The sequence below is a fragment of the Mustela erminea genome, chromosome 19 (assembly GCF_009829155.1).
Source record: "Mustela erminea isolate mMusErm1 chromosome 19, mMusErm1.Pri, whole genome shotgun sequence".
NCBI classification, from domain to species: Eukaryota; Metazoa; Chordata; class Mammalia; order Carnivora; family Mustelidae; genus Mustela; species Mustela erminea.
Genome location: NC_045632.1, coordinates 31,234,163 through 31,252,988, shown reverse-complemented (window position 1 = coordinate 31,252,988; position 18,826 = coordinate 31,234,163). Strand labels below are relative to the sequence as shown.

At 35.2% G+C, this 18,826-nt stretch overlaps 1 protein-coding gene across 1 annotated transcript in view; it reads left to right on the top strand.

Annotated features, from left to right (window-relative positions):
• Window positions 1-18,826, top strand: part of RPGRIP1L (RPGRIP1 like) — a 126,979-nt gene that overhangs the window by 16,031 nt on the left and 92,122 nt on the right. The window contains exons 8-11 of the mRNA XM_032324551.1: window positions 7,902-8,007; window positions 10,246-10,392; window positions 11,832-11,905; window positions 17,695-17,834. Coding sequence (XP_032180442.1) covers window positions 7,902-8,007; window positions 10,246-10,392; window positions 11,832-11,905; window positions 17,695-17,834 — 467 coding nt within the window. The remainder of the gene's footprint in view (window positions 1-7,901; window positions 8,008-10,245; window positions 10,393-11,831; window positions 11,906-17,694; window positions 17,835-18,826) is intronic.

The window sequence follows — 18,826 nt, the reverse complement described above, 5'->3', positions numbered from 1 at the left end:
CAAAGAGTAAGATGGACACTGTGTTGGCCATTGCCTCCTCCATAGGAATATGATCATCTAGGAACTGGAATATTCAGTGTTCATTAAAAGATAGATCCAAAAGTCCTTAAATCCAGGACTAGAACAGCAGAAGAAATGGAGCGACAGATAGGTATGTGTGGTTTCTCCTATAAATACTGCCAGCAAGCGACACCAACATATACACTTCAACAAGTTTACCTTAAAAACTAAACTAAACCCTCCTTAGGAAACTGGATTATTCACTCGATAGCAATCTCTTTTGTCAGGAATTAGAAGTAAGAGAAAGTGAGTATTATAGGTAAAGGAACTTCTGTTGCAGAGGCCAAAGAAATAAGCCAATTTGTATCCTACCTCACTGATTTTATAATATTGAAAATCGCATGTTACTTGCTTAGAAAGGAAAGGTACCTTTAGTAAATAGCATATTGTTCCTTGAAATACAGTTGTAGAAAACTGAAGAAATGACTTCCAATAAAGGTCTTTAAGTCTTTTTTTTTCTTGTATGTTTACACATAGCTCAAAATTTTATATGTAACAGCAAATTTTTGAGACTAATGGAAAACTGTTGAAAAAAAGCTGGGGAGAATATAAAACTTGGTATAATTTACTGTAAGGAAAAATCACAAAATGGAAAACATATTTAACTTCTCTTTCACGGATGCATTATTTCAAATTTGAAATTCTAGAAGTCTGATCAGGATGTTGGGCTCCTTGTTCTCAAACATGAACCTAACGTAGTCGTAATCTTCAGAGTGCGGTGCTCGATATTTATGGCAAAGAGCCTTTTCATAGAATATTACAGAAACTCTTCAGAGTATGTGTTTAATAGACCAGTTTGGTTTGGCATCAACTTGACATAAACTTTTGGTTATCCAAAGCCCTTAATTGCTTTGAAGTAAAAGCCCAGTGCTGTTCTTTTTTATTAAAATCATGTTTTTTCCTGTTATTGTGGTCTATTTTGGAAGACTGAGTTGTGATTTTTGCATATGTTCTACATAATGCCTCATTAGCAAAAAATCTTGTATCATTTACAAGTAGCCTGAATGTCTGTGTTGTTTTGAACAAAAATCCATATTAAAATTTAAACAATATAAAAATGCACATTTTCTGCTTATTAAAAAGGCCGTCTTAAATTAAATGCAAAGCAGTAACCAGTGAACACATGTACATGAACATTAAAATCAGAATGATTTTACCTTTTATTGGCTTTTTCAACTCCAAAAATATTTATACTCTTACCAAATGTGTAACTAGTTTGTACTAAGTGGTTTTTTTAGTAAATGTTAGGGTGTTTACCTTCTTAATTAAAAATCATGTAAGTTCCATAATATCCCAGTGGAGGAAATTTAACCTATAAATGTTCCAGATACTCTGACTTGCCCTCTTCCCTTTGGTTGACAGCAGACTGTCAAATCTTAAAACAGAGAATCCTTTTGCAGCCATGCAGTCAGTGTAAGAAACATCTGGACTCTGGGGACCCCATCTTTCCCTTCTAGGCACACAACAGGGTTACTTCCTGGCACTCTTAAGTTCTTCCCCAGTGTTTTATTTTGAAAAATTGCATACCTACAGAAAAGTTGTAGGAATAGTCACATGAACACTCACATACCTGTCACCTCTTTGCGTATTTGTGAATGACACAAGCCTGTTCTGCATTCTGCATGCACATGCATGAGCACTTTTCCTCCTTTCCATCCTTTCCCCCTCCCTTCCCCCCATGCCCCCATCTGAGAGTTAGAAACATGTATCCTTTTGCTCTCTGTACACTTCTAACTACCTTCTAAGAACAGAGACATCTTCCTGCATAACCACTCTATGGCTGTCATACTCAAGACACTTAACAATAAAGTAGCATCATCTAACACAGAGTCCATATTCAGATGCCCCACTTGTATCCCTTATAGCAGGGGTGTTTTGTTTTGTTTTGTTTTGTTTTCCAATAGCTGGTTTTAGTTTGTTTTGCTTGGTCTTCATCTAGTATCCAATTAGGGGTCATGTATTGTGTTTAATTGTCATGTCTTTTAGGTTTCCTTTATTCCAGAGTGGTTCCCCATTTCCAGCCCATTGATAGTTGTTTGCAGAACGCCCCTCAATTTGTATTTGTCTGATTATCCAGCCCCCTAATTTAGAGGGCACATCTGGTCCTTGGATGGAAGGGTAAATGGGGCCATGGATAACCATGTACACATTATGATTACACAGGCAGGTGATTTGTCATTTTTTAAAAACATATCCACCAAGCTTTTGATGCTGTTTTTAAAACTTTAGAATTTGCCCAGTGGAAAGTATCATAGTCAAAGACCATTTTTTTTCTCCCTGTGTTTTTTTATTATTATTATTATTATTATTATTATTATTATTGTATCATACTCAAATACATTTCTTTTCTCCCTGTGTTTATTATTATTACCATCATCATCATCTAAGATTTTTCTGGGATAGCAGCTTGTTGTATTTTCTTAGCACTTAATATGAAAACAGAAATTGTCACAATTTATAGTAACTAGTGTATTAGTGCATACTTGAGAGTGGAAAGACAGCTAGAATTAGGAATATCTCCAAGGAGGCAGACAGCCTAGAAGATCGGGAAGAAGTGATCTCTTTGGATTGGATTTGACTGGCGGTTCCCTCAACTAAGGACTCTGGTCAAATTCTTTACTTCACTAAGCCTTAGTTAGCTACCTCAGCTATAAAATAAAGAGATTGAAATGAGTAAGTGGTTCCCTACCTTTGAAACAACATACTTTCGTCCCCAGGGACCTTGTGTTTCTGAAAGATCTTTATCTACTAAGTAAGCAGTGTTTATTAATTTAATCAACCTATTGTGTTTTTTTCTTGTATTCATCAAAGACCTATATTATGCCAAACATTGCTTCTGATAATTGTGAAATCACCTGTGTCATTGAACTGACTTGGTAGAATTTTATCAAAAAATAAAGACAAAACAAAACTTTCACTTTGGCAACTTAATTGCTAGTAAACCTACAGTTCCCATTGGACTTTTTGATATATTGAATGTAATTCTCAGATTCCCACTATTAGTTGGAATCCATTAAACTTGATCTTTAAAATGATCCTTTTTAGAAAATCAGCCAGGATTTCAGTTCTTCTGTCTCCAAGTAGTCCTTGGGAGTGTACCTTCCATTTTCATAAGAGAGTGATTATATGCATATAGAGTGCTTGACAAAACTGTATCTTTCTATTCCTTGTGGGTGTTGAGATTAAGAAAATATTGAGCTCTGATTCTGTTTTGACCCACCACCACAAGCAAGGTATGATCCACAGGCAAATAAACGTACAGAGATAAATTTTTTTCTTTATGCGATCTCAAGTCGGGCAGCATCATTTTCACCTATGAACTCAGGTAGCAATTTTGAGCAAAAATCATTATCTTTCAAATAAATTTGTCTCAGCTCTCTTAGTGAGACTTATTCCATTTAATTTACTAGCAACCTTCTGTAATATTCAGTAGTATTACCTTGCTAGTGACTATTATCTGTGTACCCCTGGTCAGAGCTATGAATGATCTACATTTCTTTTAACAGCACACAGAATGTCTGCCACTGTTTAAAAAATATATATATATACTGTAGGGTTGGTTTGTTTGTTTGTTTTGACATCTTAATTCTATTGTATTTTTTCAGTGTTCCGAGATTTATTGTTTACGTGCCACACCCCGTGTTCCATGCAATTTGTGCCCTCCTTAACACCCACCACCAGGCTCACCTATCCCCCCTCAGTTTGTTTCTCAGAGCCCACAGTCTCTCATCTTTCGTCTCCCCCTCCAGTTTATCCCAATTCACTTTTTCTTTCCTTCTCCTAATGTCCTCCCTGTTATTCCTTATGCTCCACAAGTAAGTGAAACCATACAATAGTTGGTATTCTCTGCTTGACTTATTTCACTCAGCATAATCTCCTCTAGTCCCGTCCATGCTGATACAAAATTTGGGTATTTATCCTTTCTGATGGTTGTGTAATATTCCATTGTATATATGGACTACATCTTCTTTATCCATTCATCTGTTGAAGGGCATCTTGGCTCTTTCCACAGATTGGTGATTGTGGACATTACTGCTATGAACGTTGGGCTACATATGGTGCTGCTTTTCACTACATCTATATCTTTGGGGTAAATGCCCAGTAGTGCCATTGCAGAGTCATAGAGTAGCTCGATTTTTAATTTTTTTAAGAGCCTCCACACTGTTATCCAAAGTGGCTGCACCAACTTGCATTCCCACCAGCAGTGTAAGAGAGCTCCTCTTTTGTAGAAGTGTTTTAAACCTAAGGTTGTTTTCAACCTTATCCCCCAAATTTAGTCAGCCTAAAACTGTGATTCAAAGAGAGCCTCTCCATTCTGTCATAAGTATTTTACTCAACTATTTTCCAGAATCTCATAGCCTAGCCCCTGTATTCTATAGTCTTCTCTTCTAAATGGTGTTAAATAGTACATTATAACATTTTTGTCTCATAAAATCAAGAGGTTTTCTTTAGCTTTCATAATCTCTACTGGAACAAAGAGTAAAATGGTGATGGGGGCTGGGAGGGATAGTGTGAGAGAGTTGTATGCCTGGGGAATGAAGTCTAAGAAACTTTTACTGGAGGAAAGATTTTTGCTTCTCAAGATTTCATATGAGACTATACATTACATAGCTCCACTGAAAGTTTTTCCTTCTCCAGTGTATCTGAGGTTTTAAGTTTCTGGATTTATTATGGCACCCAGTAGCAAAGCCGGAGTCAAGTGTTTTCAAGGCTTCCATTAGAAATTCCTTTTTCAGAGTTTATTGCTTGACTGTTTCCAATTATATGAGGGAAACTTGGCACATAGGTTGTTGAACTGGATTACTTTTTTCAACATAAAATCTAATTTATTTCAGTTTGTTTTTAATCTAGAGATGAGCCAACAACTCTTCAAATAGTTTTAGAAGATTTGATCATAATTCTAAATAATATGTCTATTAAAAAAAACAAGAAAAAGAAAAGAAAACCACATTTTCCAACTTAATTGTCCAAGGTTTTTTGCAAAATCCTTGTTGAAAAATTTGAGAAATTTATTTTTACAAAGCACATAATTAGCCTTCTTGATATCTGTTTGCAGATCATTTCACCATGTGTAATGCAGCGTGTACGAATTGTTGCATGACTGTCAGAGTTCATCTGAATGTTTTACCATGGATCGTTCTTTCTGTTAGAACGTCATCATTCTGAAGACTTGATGGTTCCCATCACTGTGCATGAAACAGAGCAAGAAAGCATGATGTGGTGGTCACTTAAAACACTCCTTATAAAATTATCCCCATCTCTATTCTTCAAAGGAGACAAACCTGAGGCCCTCCCCCTACCTTTGCACAGAGGTCTAGGACAAGCCTCTAGGCACTGACTCTAGCCCCTTTTGGCCTCCATCATCCTCACATTCCTTGTCAGCTTTTTGTGACACTGCTTTCCCTCTTTTCCCTCTCAGCCAACCCTTTTTTTTTTTTTTTTATCATATTTCATCTAGAAGAATGTTGAATCGATTGTCTGGTTTAAGACAATTTTCCATTGTACACCTTCCTGAAGGCCAGACCACATTTATCACATTGTTGATTTTGATCTTTTACGTCTTAGCACTTTCAACTGGATGGCTAACCATCCTTTCCTTCCCACCGTTAGCCTCAAAAGTATCTACCATGGGGGCACCTGGATGGAACAGTCAGTTAAGCATCCAACTCTTGGTTTCAGCTCAGGTCGTGATCTCAGGATTGTGAGATCCAGCCCTGCAGCGGGCTCCATGCTCAGCCTAGAGTCTGCTTCAGATTTTCTCTCCCTCTGTCCCCCTCCACTTGTATGCTCTTTCTCTCTCTCTCTCTCAAATAAATAAATCTTTTGAAAAAAAATCTAATCATAATAATGACTCTTACAGATAAAGCCCCTAAAACTGACACTTGAAAGTAATCATTGAAGACTTACGTGTGTTGCATTAGCCCAGATTAGGTGTACTCTCAAGCAAACTGACTTTTAACTTAAAGGACCACATTAGTATTGTTGTTCCCTAACTACTACTGCAGTTGTATTTGTACCTACCTGGTGGACAATATTGGCATAAAATACTAAGTCACTTTTCTTGGCAATATTTTGAAAAGTTTAATCATCAAGGAGTTTAGGAAAATATTCAAGAAAACATCCGCCAAGTAAACCACACTGAAAAGTTTTTGAAAGATGCTTACCAACCTTCGCCTTACAAAAAAAATTCAAAATTAAAACCTGTTATTTCTATGAACCTGTGTGGCTGAGTGGATTAATAATGGGCCTTAATTCTTTGTTAATATCACTAAGTAATTCTTACCCAAATGTGTGTGTATCTTCTTGAAAATATTAAAATATTTAAAAACAAGAATAAAATATCAGAGATGATTGCAAATATAAGAAAAGATTTGAAATTACTTGGCTAGCCTTCTGTCCTTCCGTATCAATAACTGTCACTCACCATTGAGTGGTCAAGCCAAGTCGTTCTGGGAAAAGCAGAATAAGTTATATTTTGAACTTCTGATCATGAAAAAATAAATATCTTCTTTATTAGACTTGTATAAAATGTATTTTCCCTTCATACTATTAAGTGTGTGTGTGTGTGTGTATATATATATATATATATATTTGTGTGTGTGTGTGTGTGTGTGAGTAAAGAGCATGCTATGGGGAAGAATAGTGAGTGTACTACTGAATGTGCACTCAGAACTACTAGATAACGTGTTTTAGACACATAATTATTTTAACATTGTGTTAAGACTCTATCCTGGGTAAGATCCAGGTTCTTGGACTTGTTTATCTTCTGTGTGAGGACAACTAACTGTCCGATGCCAAAATACAATGAACTTTCAAATATCAAAGAGGAAAATTAAGTATTCCAAGTCCTCAGCTGGTTTACAGATGTGTGAGCTTTGTAGTCCATTTTCTGGTTCCAGTAGGGCATTGTGACAATTTTTCCAATATGTGTACACTAGATAAGTTTTGGAAGTAAAATTACTTACTTTAAATCCTGAAGTAAGTTTCTGAATGTAAAATTTTTATGCTTTTTTTTTTTAAAGAAATGAAGTCTAAAACTGAGCTTCACAAGCATTAAAATACTTTTGAATGTAAAACGTATGAGATTAAGGAGACTACCTCTGTTGGGAAAGTAAATGTCTCTTGAAACGAGTATTCATTTAGCTCTATGATTAACCTTTAACAAGATCTTCCTGTTAAATTCTGCATTTGCTTTAATCTCAGTAGGAAAAATACAAACTAGTATTGCAGCATATAGAGTTTCTTATATACCCTGTGGACGTCAAATGATCTCTTACAGCTAAAGGCACATCTGCAACATATTTAAATGCCAGCTTTGGGCATTATTAGTATAAAATGCTAAGTCACTTTTTTGGGAAATATTTTGAAAAGTTGAAGCTCCAGGAGGAAACTCCAGTAAATGGTAATCTTATGATACCATTTGTTTTAAGGGAGTGGTAGGAAGAGGAGTGGCTGTCTTGCATATTTTTCTCTTAGGGAAAAGTAGTATGATCGTCCTCCTTAAAGTAAGTATGGGCTGGAACGATTGCTGTGCTATGGACTGATGTCCTTTTGCACCATCTTTCAGGACACCGTAAAAGGGTTTTACGTGCATATTAACAGTTGTTGTGGAGGTGACACAGGTCCTCAAATGTGAGTCTCCCCTCAAACTCTGAGAGTCTGACTTAATGAAAGTTAAAGAACAATGATTGGTTGGTTTTAAATAATAAATCTATCCTAAGTGTATAATAAACTAAAAACTTAAGTAACATTTCAATGAAAAATTATGATTCCACCCCAGATTTTTTTCTATTGCCTTGCATTTTTTTACTCTGTCTCTCTTTTCTTAAACATTGTTGAAGGTCAAACATTCGGGACAACGTAGAAATGATTAAGCTTCATAAACAACTAGTGGAAAAAAGCAATGCTCTTTCAGTAATGGAAGGAAAATTTATTCAGCTTCAAGAGGTACTGTGATCATTTTTTTTATTATGGTGATACATAGTTACAAAGTTACCTATGTGTTACATAGGGTATACATAGATAGACTATCAAAGATAGTGTTTAAGTTATATTTTTTAATAGAATGGTCATAACACTAAGAAGTTATTTTTAAAGATGCTCTTTTTTCTTAAATGTGTATGATTTCACTTCGTATATTATGTGTAATTTATAACCTAATGACTAAAGAAATAACTGCTTGGACTTTTTGTAAATATCTGTGTCATCTCAGAGTAGTAAATATATTTATCATAAATTATTTTGCCAAGAAAATGTTTTTTTAAGTCCTTTTATCTGAATTCTTATGGACACATAGCACTGAAGGGTTAGATGTATTTGCATCTATCTTCAGTTACAAGCATTTATGAGATATCCAAGATAGATCAAGTTAAAAATACGAGTAATCAGGTTTTGTCCAGTGTTTCTTTGATGCAGTGTTTTGTTTTGTCACTATCCACCATTCTCACAAAATATTTGAGTATCCATCATGTCAACTATCAGTGTACTTATTTTAAATCTTGACCATTCAGGTTGGCAATACTTGGGACTCTTCATCCCGGCTGCCTTAGGACTGTAGCCCTACAGGAATGTGCCATCAGAAGATGCCTATTTATTGGAACTGCATAATTAACATAGGTTCTGGAATTAGTGAACTCTAAAACACTCCAGACGAGCAGAATTCATATTAAGCAGCACTTTCTTTCAAGTACAAAGATAAGGAAAGCAGTAAATTGATGGAAAGCATAGTCATCTGAAGCCTAAATTTACTACTGAATTAGACAACTGTTTTTAAAATGTATTCTGGTTGGTGTTTTCCCTCCTGCAGGAACCTCCTTTAAAGTGAAGTAATAACTGCCTTCCATATAAATATGAGGGTTTATGAAAGAGAGAAGACCAGTTGGAGAGTGGAGACAATAGCACTCTCTGCCCACAGGTAGAAAGGGAGGTTAAGCAAACACAGAGCTGAGGGCCATTTCTAACATGGGAAATTAGGGAAGGAAATAAAAAAGTAAGCTTACATTCTTTCGTCACTTTGACCATTTTGGCTTCCATTTAACAGTACTGCCAGGTATTTGTTCAAAGACCAACAAGGACAAGTGTCTGCAAGGGCACAGGCTCCTCTTAGGGGGATTGATAGCGGGTAAAGAAAGATTTAAGAGGTTCAGACCAACAGCTTCAATGAATGAGGGAGGAAGCCCAGGAAAAGCTGGTTATGCTATGATAAGACCAAGAAAAAGTTGGACTGAAGTTACTCAAGGGCCATGTTTCCTTTAAATGATTGGAGAACTTTAGTAGAACATAAGTGATACTAATTAGCAGATGAGCCATTGGGCGTTACATGTTATGGTTGTATGGTCTCTATGAGAAAACATTAGTATGATCATCTTTTTACTTGTTAAAAAAAAAAAAAATAAAGGTACATTTCTTAAATGCACAAAGTGCCACATATTATTTTTGGTTTTGTTGCTTCCCAGTGTCTGGGTTTCTTTACATAAATAAAAAGAGCCATGGGATACTAACCATTAAAGAAAAAAAAGCATGTGACATTAAAAATATAAATTGGAATTTAAAACATATTCATAAATGCCAGTTTAAAAATTAAGAAATTGGGATGCCTGGCTGTTTCGGTCTAAGTGGTGAGTTCAGGCCCCACTTTGGGCGTAGAGATTACTTAAAAATAAATAAATATAAAAATCTGTTTTAAAAAATTAAGACTTTAATAACTGTTTTACTGAATTGAAAATTTCAACCTAATTGTATTAAAACAACCTTCTGTTCAGCTATTTATGTGCTGTGCTGACAAATACTTTCAAGTCTGATTATCTATGGTCAGCATTTATTTTGATCCATGTGGCAGCATTTTTAGACAGCACGTCCAACCACTGTAACCACAGCAGAAAGAAAAAAAATTGCTGAAACTAATTTACTCACTGGTCACCAATCAGTCAAAAACTAAGGGGAAATATAATAAAGGACAAAATTTTGCATTATGTGATTCTGTGCTAAGATAATCCTGTACTTTTTCTCCCTAATTATACACTTAAGTGTATCCATGGACAGGTAGCCCATATGCATTGTTTGTGAGTTGAAGAATAAACTGTATAATGTGAGCTTTAGGAGTAAATTCACTTATAAAATTGTAATCACTTATTTAACGCAGAATCCAAAAATTAACTTTGAAAAAATTTTCTTTTTGTTTTTTAGAAGCAAAGAAGTCTCCGGATCAGCCATGATGCCTTGATGGCAAATGGAGATGAGCTCAATAGGCAGCTCAAGGAGCAGCGTTTAAAATGCTGCAGTCTTGAGAAACAATTACATTCCATGACATTTTCTGAAAAAAGAGTAGAAGAGGTAAGCCTCCAAAAGTTTATTAACCATTCCTTGCATTAAAACTTCTCTGTCACTGTTTTGAAAAAGTAAAATAGACACATTCCAAATAGTACCTTTATTTAAAGATCCTGAACTATGTACATGGCGCTTTGGGCACAGCAAAATATAGTCAGTTTGTTAGGTACATGCCAACTCAGTGCCTCCAAATACTTGCAAATGTGTTGATAACCACTGTTTGCCTAAGAATCATACCCTAAGGATCAATTCATAAGGAAAAGGAACATGTAACATTTTGCGACTTACCTGTGGAACTTAACTTTCTCAGCCTTAACATCTGATTAGCCATTTGAGGTACCCAGACCTCATTAGACAAATACACATCTGTTTTTGAAGGGGAAGATATTCTGTTCTTTTTTTTTTTAATTTATTTTTTATTTATTTTCAGCATAACAGTATTCATTGTTTTTGTACCACACCCAGGGCTCCATGCAATCCGTGCCTTCTCTAATACCCAAGATATTCTGTTCTGCAGCATCAGCAGTTCTGTGAAATTATTTTCTTTTTTACTAGGAAGTTGTTTGAAAACTTGTCTTTCTATTATTGTTGCTAATTATGTCTCCCAGCTAGTACAGTCTCTTTCTGTCATCTTTTAAACTTGTTCTTAAAGAGAGTGGCAATGAGATAAGATGCCTACATTCTGTTCTGATCTTTAGAGAATCCTTACTGTGTTTCAGACTAGCATCAAAAGGGAATTATGAACATGGAAATGAATTTTAAGAGTACTGACCCCTGGGAAAAAGTTGTAACTACAAAATATACCAGTGAATAAAACTTACACATGAATGCTAGGAATAAATACAGAAAACTATATTTTAGTCATAAAGCTATGGTGGTTATCCCGAGTTTATTTCTAAAATTATTCAATAAAACAAGGTATACGATTTTATTTATTCATTCATTTATTTAAAATATGTGCTACTGGCTCATTGTAAATTCCAGATAACATAAGAAATTGTGTCTTCAGAGTGAATTGTGATTGACACAATTTGTTTGAATCATGAACCAAAAGAAAAGTTAATCCTTTCATTTTTTATGGGCCAATTGGAAATTAATACAAAATGAATAAAATGATGGAATTCATCAGGAGGGAAAATAAAAAATATTATGTTTCCCAGACTTCATAGCAAACTTTTAACACATTCTTTATTGAGTTTTGGCACATGTCACCATAAAGCAATGCATACGTTTCTACTAAATTAAAACAGAAATATTAATTTCATGTTTACTTAACAACTTGGAAAAAATCAATGCTAAATTAAATACAGACAATAAAAGTTGACTAGTTAGCAGCTGCAATTTAGAAGTCAAGACTAAAACATCTTAGCTTCCTCTCATGTTATTTTACTCCTGTGTGGCTTTATTTTATATTCACCTAATGTATCTTTTTTTTTTCATTTTAGCTGCAGGATAGAATTAATGATTTAGAAAAGGAACGGGAACTTTTAAAGGAAAACTATGATAAACTTTATAACAGGTAAATCATTATTACATGTGTTCTCTCATTCTCTTGTTTGAGATCTTTTGTATCAAAGCAGTGGGTATCAGATTATCTAATATTGATTAAAGAATTAGCAATGGATGATTGCAAGAAATATATATGTGTTCTAAAAAAAAAAAATAAGCTTTTTTTTAGACACTCGTAGAAAGTCTTGAAGCTGAGCAGTAGTCTTACTAGAAAACCGTATCATTTTGTTGCCAGTAACAACTGCTATTACCATTTATTGAATATAAACTGTAAGCAAGCAGGCACTGTACTAAATATTTCTCTTTCATGTATTATTATAAATTTCTCACAACAACCTGGGAATGTTGGTTCATTTTGCAGGCAATGAAAATAAAACAGAAATAGGTAACTTACCTACACTCTAAAAGCTTGGAAGTGACAAAGCTTGTATTTGTACTTCTTTTGGTCTCTCCAAGCCCTAGTCTCTTCCACTGGGCTCTCCAACCTATTAACCAAGAGTGATTCTCTTGGTGGAAAACAAAGGCGTGCACTTACACTTGTCTCTGCTCCTTATAAAAAGAAACTCAATTATCTTTATCTCAAGATAAATTTGTTTATTTAAATATAAGTAATCTCTACACCCAACATGGGGCTCAAACTCATGACCCCAAGACGAAGAGTCACATGCACTTCCAACTAAGGCAGCCAGACACCCCTCAAGATGAATTTTAAAGAGCAATTTCAGTTTTGTTTTTTAATCTACTTCACAGTGATAGTATTTTAAAGAATTAGTCCTTACACATAATGTTAAAAACAAAATTCCACACCACAGCCAAGCTTAGTTAAGCAGTACAGATATCTGTGTGTGTGTCTATGTATATATATATGTGTATTTTCAAGTGTGTGTGTCTGTGTGTATATATATATATATATGTGTATTTTCATGTGTGTATATATATGTGTGTGTGTCTGTGTATATATATATATATGTATTTTCAAGTCTTTATAATAACTGATAAAGGATAAATAAAAGTTTATATGAAAGCAGATTTAATATATATATTAGAAGATATATGTTAGAGCTGATATTCAACAGTTGCTTCTATTATCTTGTGAAACATCAGAAAGTAGCCATCTGATGATGTACAGACACACCTCTTTTTAACTGTATGTTTTGGATGTTTTGTAAACTGAATTTACATTTTATAAATTAATCAAATCATACCTAAAGAGTGTAGGATTAGGCTTTTATTTATTTTTACTTTGAAAAGATTCATAGAGTATTGTTAGACATCATTCCAGTTCATAGATCATCTGTGTTGTTTACCGACTAGTGTTGATTATCTTTGCACAGTGGCTTGTTATATGAAGAGTTATTGATAACAGATTCAGACATCAGTTAAAATAATATCTGGGGCTCTCCAGCAAGGAAGCCTGGCTAAAAATCTTTATGTGGAATCTATCTTGGACCCCATCCAGATCACTTGGCCCAATTTGCTTTGTTCTGGTGTCTTTCTCGTCAGCCCCATTAATTTTACCTAAAGCATTTATTATGCTTCCTGTTTTGTATTTTCATTTCTATAGAAAAATACAAGGTTTATATTTGATATTTATCTAAATATCTAGTAGTTATGCTTGAAAATTCCGAATTTCGATATATAGATCATACAACCACTGCATTGTAGGGCAAAGAAGATAATGTTATCCTCATATTTTAGAAATGAGGGATCTGAGACTCAAGAAAAATTAAGAAACATGTACAGAGTCACACAGCATTGCTGAGACACCAGTATTGGACCCAAACCCAATTCTTTTGACTCTAAAACTTGAATTTTTTTCACTGTGCTTCACTATCTCTTGGATTTTAATTGCGTTGGGAAACTGATTCTGTGGAAGGAAAATGTTCATGGAATAACAGAACTACCATACATTCAGAAATTTTTATTGGTTTATATTTATCTTCAACATCTTATAATTTCAAATAATTTAACATGGTCTTAATACAAGAAAATAACTGCCATTAGCCATTACTTATACATTTTCTTCTTCCCAATTTGAGGATTTACTGAACATACCTTCTGGGAATAAAAAACATTAAACTTAGCTGGGAATAATGCATAAATGGAATTTTGAGGGAGACATGTTTTTCTCATGTTTACTTTATCACTATGAAACTTTATCTCTCCATATTAGAAGATGATCTGAGAGTGTAAATCTGACTTTGAAGGGTTTTTTTAATGTTTTATGCTTGAGCTACAGTTTTTTCCTGTCACATTAAAAACAGACTTCATTATGCTGCTTACACTTGAATTTTGTGTGAAATGTATGGAAGTAAATGTATGTAGTGAGTGTCAAAACATTTTGTGTCCAAAAAAATATTAATGTCACTTAAACACAAAACCCAGCAAGCACACATGATAGCAAATAGAACTATAACATTCTCTAATACAAATTTTTAATATATAATTTGTTTTCAGAAGCAGAGTTGGAGAAACTTCTACAAAAATCATCGTTGTCCTTACGATTCTTTACAGCTTTTGTGTTTCATGGCACTGTTAGTCATCATTGCCAACAACTAGTGCTCATCAAAAACTAAATAAATTTTACTCCCTGTTTGGTTAGTCATAGTGATAGCGTGTTTTTTCAAGGAGAGCATTTGTTTGTTATTCAAAATTGGCTAGTTTTCAGGGGAAAAATATGATTTGCAGATTACATTCTCATCTTCCTTTTCCAAATGAAATTTTGAATGTGTTTATTACTTGACATATGACATATTAGAGAATCATCTGGTTAGATAAAACCCTCATGTTAGAATTTGGTATGAGCTTGTTTTAATATGCAAGAACATTTTTGATACAATGCCATGAAGTAAGTATGACTTTAAGAAATATTCCATTTAGAGATTCAGAGTAAATTTTTCGCAGTTAAATCTGTGTGGTCAGAGAGAAACTTGATACTACAATATTGTAAAGCCATGTCCCATTTAAGTTAATATAGTTTTAGGTTGGTATAACTGATGAATCCAATAGTCCTTCCACTAGAGTATATATGAATAACCCAGAAAACAGCAAAATGTAGGTTAACCACCCCTTTGGAACCTCCCTCCCCTGCCTACAACCACCATGCAATTCAGATTTAGTTGATTTGAGATAGGATCCAGAGAATCTGTTAGAGGTGATTTTAAAAGGTATTGACTTCCTGGGAGACACTAATCTAATACCTACTTTAAAAAAAATAGCCAGTCTAGTTTTTGAAGATGGTATTAACCACTTCAAGAATTGGTTTTTACTGTGTAATTAGTAGTCCTCCATTATCCAGAATTTAATGGAACACTGCTCACCACCCATAGACTCTCTGGGCTCCATTTCTATAAAGTGAACACCCGTCCCCTGCAATCTTCTAGGAACCATGAGAGCGCATGTGATCAAGTAGGAGCACGTGGTGCTTCCCAGAAATCAAACTGAGTACATTTGGAGCATCATTTTCCTTCAGTAAGTGAGATGGCCCTATGTAAATACATATTTAATTTCCATTAGGTCCTAACTAAAGGACCTATGGATCTCTTTGTGGATGACTTAGACCTTATTCTTCCCTCTGTCTCCCGTTAGGGTGCCCTTAAACATTGGAATACATGGAATTTCTTCTGTAAGAAAAAGGACCTTAGGGTGCGGACGAATTCTTCAGCTCTTATTTCTGTCTGATCATGTTGTTCAGTGGTGCGTGTGCTCACCCGTGACTGCCGGTGGACATGCCGGCGACCACAGGCACCAATGGGCATTCGAGGGCAGAGCGACATTTTCTCACTTATGCAACAGAATGTAGCAATGAAATGTGCACACGGACCAACTGTGATCCCCCCTCAGTTGTCACTGTAGGCAATATACAAAAAAATTTTCATGAATAAAAGGTTCTCAAAGACTGTTCTCATATGCAGATTTAATCATGTACACAGCCTTTACAAAGAAAATGGAGCCAGATGTGGTTCACCATTTATAGTTACACAGATGGCTCCAAGCATAGAGGAATACAGTAAACTCAAAAAGAATTCCTCATGAAACTCCATTGGAATGTAATCCTAAATTTAGAGGAAGATAGCAGTGGACTAAATTCAGATTGACTTATGCTGATTTACACTAGTATTTTGTGGGTTTGGAAAAACCAGGCTGCTAAATTGTTCTTAATTTAAACACATACAGCTTCTGATGTTTCTGCCAGATTAACTGTTGGTGATCTTTTTGCTGGTACTAATGCTATTGGAACACTACTGTTTCTAATTTTTGGCGTCTGATATAATGTATAATTGTGCCTATTTCATCATGCTAATTTTTTTTTCCGGGTAGTACATGTTTTTAATAATACAAGACACACACACACACACACACACGTTTTGGTTTACATAATTTGACCAGAACAAAAAGTATATTTGTTCTTTATTTTAAAAAGTGAAAATGTAAAGAAATATTCTTTAATATTTAAAGTACATACTTTCATATAACTCTAGGTAATTGTACTTCTGATAAAATTGACTTGAAATATTGGTATATAGGTCCATGCATTTCTTAAGATTCCATTTGTGAAATGAGATGTCATATTTAGAGAAACTTCTAGAATTCCATTTATTTTAAGTTCATATTATTTTAAATGCAATAAAAACATTCAAAATGTAAAATCGACACACAATTCTTTTCCTTTGAAAGCTATGCCTCCTAGAAAAGTATCTCTTTTGGAATAAAACCTCGAGACTTGCTGGGAGCAACATTAAGGGCAATTTTTAATAACAAGTTTTTCTTCCATTTACTGCATCATCAGTACAAAACAAGATTTTGTAAAGTTTTTGTTTCATTTGCCGGGTTTAAAATAAGGAGAAGGGTCAAAGCTGCTGGTAATTATTCAGTCATATCAGGCCTCACAGATAATAGTTTTCTGCTGAAATATAGATCAAGATCACTTTTTCCAAAACCTGGCTATCACCTGGGGAAGCTTTGTAAAACTGAATTCCTGGGCCCCAGGACCTTCATTTTTAAATCTCCCTGATTTCAGTGCAGCTGGCGTAGCGCAAGTGTTCAGTTCATCAGCATTCAGCAGCCACTAGCGTAAATGAAAGCTGGGATTTCATCATCTGTAGACTGGAACGCGAGTTTAAACGGCTCCGCTTTTACTGGGGAATGACATTTCTGTCTTCGTCCTTCTTCCCAGGGTATTCTCACTGGGGTTCCACACCAGCCGTGTTACAAGTAAAACTTTGTTCTTAGCCTGTTACTGCTGTTGGTGTTTTAGGACAAAAACTACAGTCAGTGCTTCTTCACAACAGAATTACTGTCTTGTCATTCACTGTGCTATTCATTTCATGGCCAGAATTTTGTGAATGTGTTATTAGCACACTCAGTAAAAGTTTCAGATTCTAGAGGTGGAGATCAGGTGGCGAGCCCCTTTTCCCTGTATTAAGAGGGTTTGTATGTGGGAGAGAAGAGTTTTATCCGAAGCCGCTGGCTGAGGCTTGGAATTGCGGATTCCTCTGGAGTATGTACAGTATCTGAATTCCTTTACTAGTCCCACAAAAGCTGCACACTGCCAACTTTTCTGACTGTAGAGCTCTAAATTAAGGCCAGTTCCTTTGCTCATCCCACAAACCCTTTCATGTTTCCTAACCGCAGCCTGCGAAAGGCGCCTTGGTTTCAACAGCAGCAGACCAGCATATGTTTACTTAATTCCTAAGACATGATGACAGTGGTCTCTGTGCCACTAAAAGCTTTTCTCTCTCGTATTTTCGGTCGAAGCCGATTTCCAGGCTCTCCTTGCATGTCACGTGTGTTTTGCAGTGCCTTCAGTGCTGCCCACGAAGAGCAATGGAAGTTAAAGGAACAGCAGCTGAAAGTTCAGATCGCTCAACTCGAGACTGCCTTAAAATCTGACCTAACAGACAAAACTGAAATCCTTGACAGATTCAAAACCGAAAGAGGTACCTACAAAACGACTACTGACTTATTCATTTCAGACATCTGTCTTATTCCTTGTTATTCACTGACTTAGTCAGCACTGATGAGGCGCCTACTGTTTTGCCAGGCACCTTGCTCCATATGGGGAACACAGCTCATATTAACGGCCATCTACTTGCATGAATGAGCTTACCGGTCGCTCCAGATTTTCATTTACTCGGCCTAGCATATGTGCCAAAGGACTTTTTTCTTCATCAGAGATACTTTCATTCAGATTACCTTTCATTTTGCTGTCCTCGTTGTTACTTTCCTAAATGTCAGTCAAGCCTTTCTGTATACAGCAGTCAACAAGCATTTATTGAGCCTCCAGAATGTGCTAGACACTGTTCGAAGTTCTGGGGGATACATTAATGACTGAAACAAAGGCCTTGCCCTCATGCAACATAAATTCAATAGGGAGAAACTGACAATAATTAAATAAATATGCAACGTGTCAGGTGGCAACAAGCGCAGTGGAAATAAAAACAAAGCAGAGTACGATGACAGAGGAGTAGAAGTAGTTGCTGGTTTTGATAGGCCGAACAGGGAAGAGCTCTGCAATAATGAGAACGTCTAAATCTACTCTGTGACAGTGAACTTAAATACCAGGAAGACTTGTCAAGATGTCCCTGCTAAAATAATAATCATTAATAAGTTTCATATACAAGTCACAGATCTCACCCTTCTCATCTCATGGAAATAAAATAATTATAATTAAAGTAGATGTCTGATTTGCTAGATTATACACACAAGTGCACAACAGGGGAATTGATTCTTTTGTTTCAAACATTGTATCTGTTGCTTATCCACTACATAAACCAAGGGATGTTATAATATTGCTTCTCTTGAACATTTGCAATTCTGTTTCACAGGAGCATTTCAAAGTTTAATGCAGGCTCAGTTAAAAAATCACATATTTAGTAAGTATTCTATATATTCATTTAGATCACAATGCCCTATTTTATTAAGGATAAGA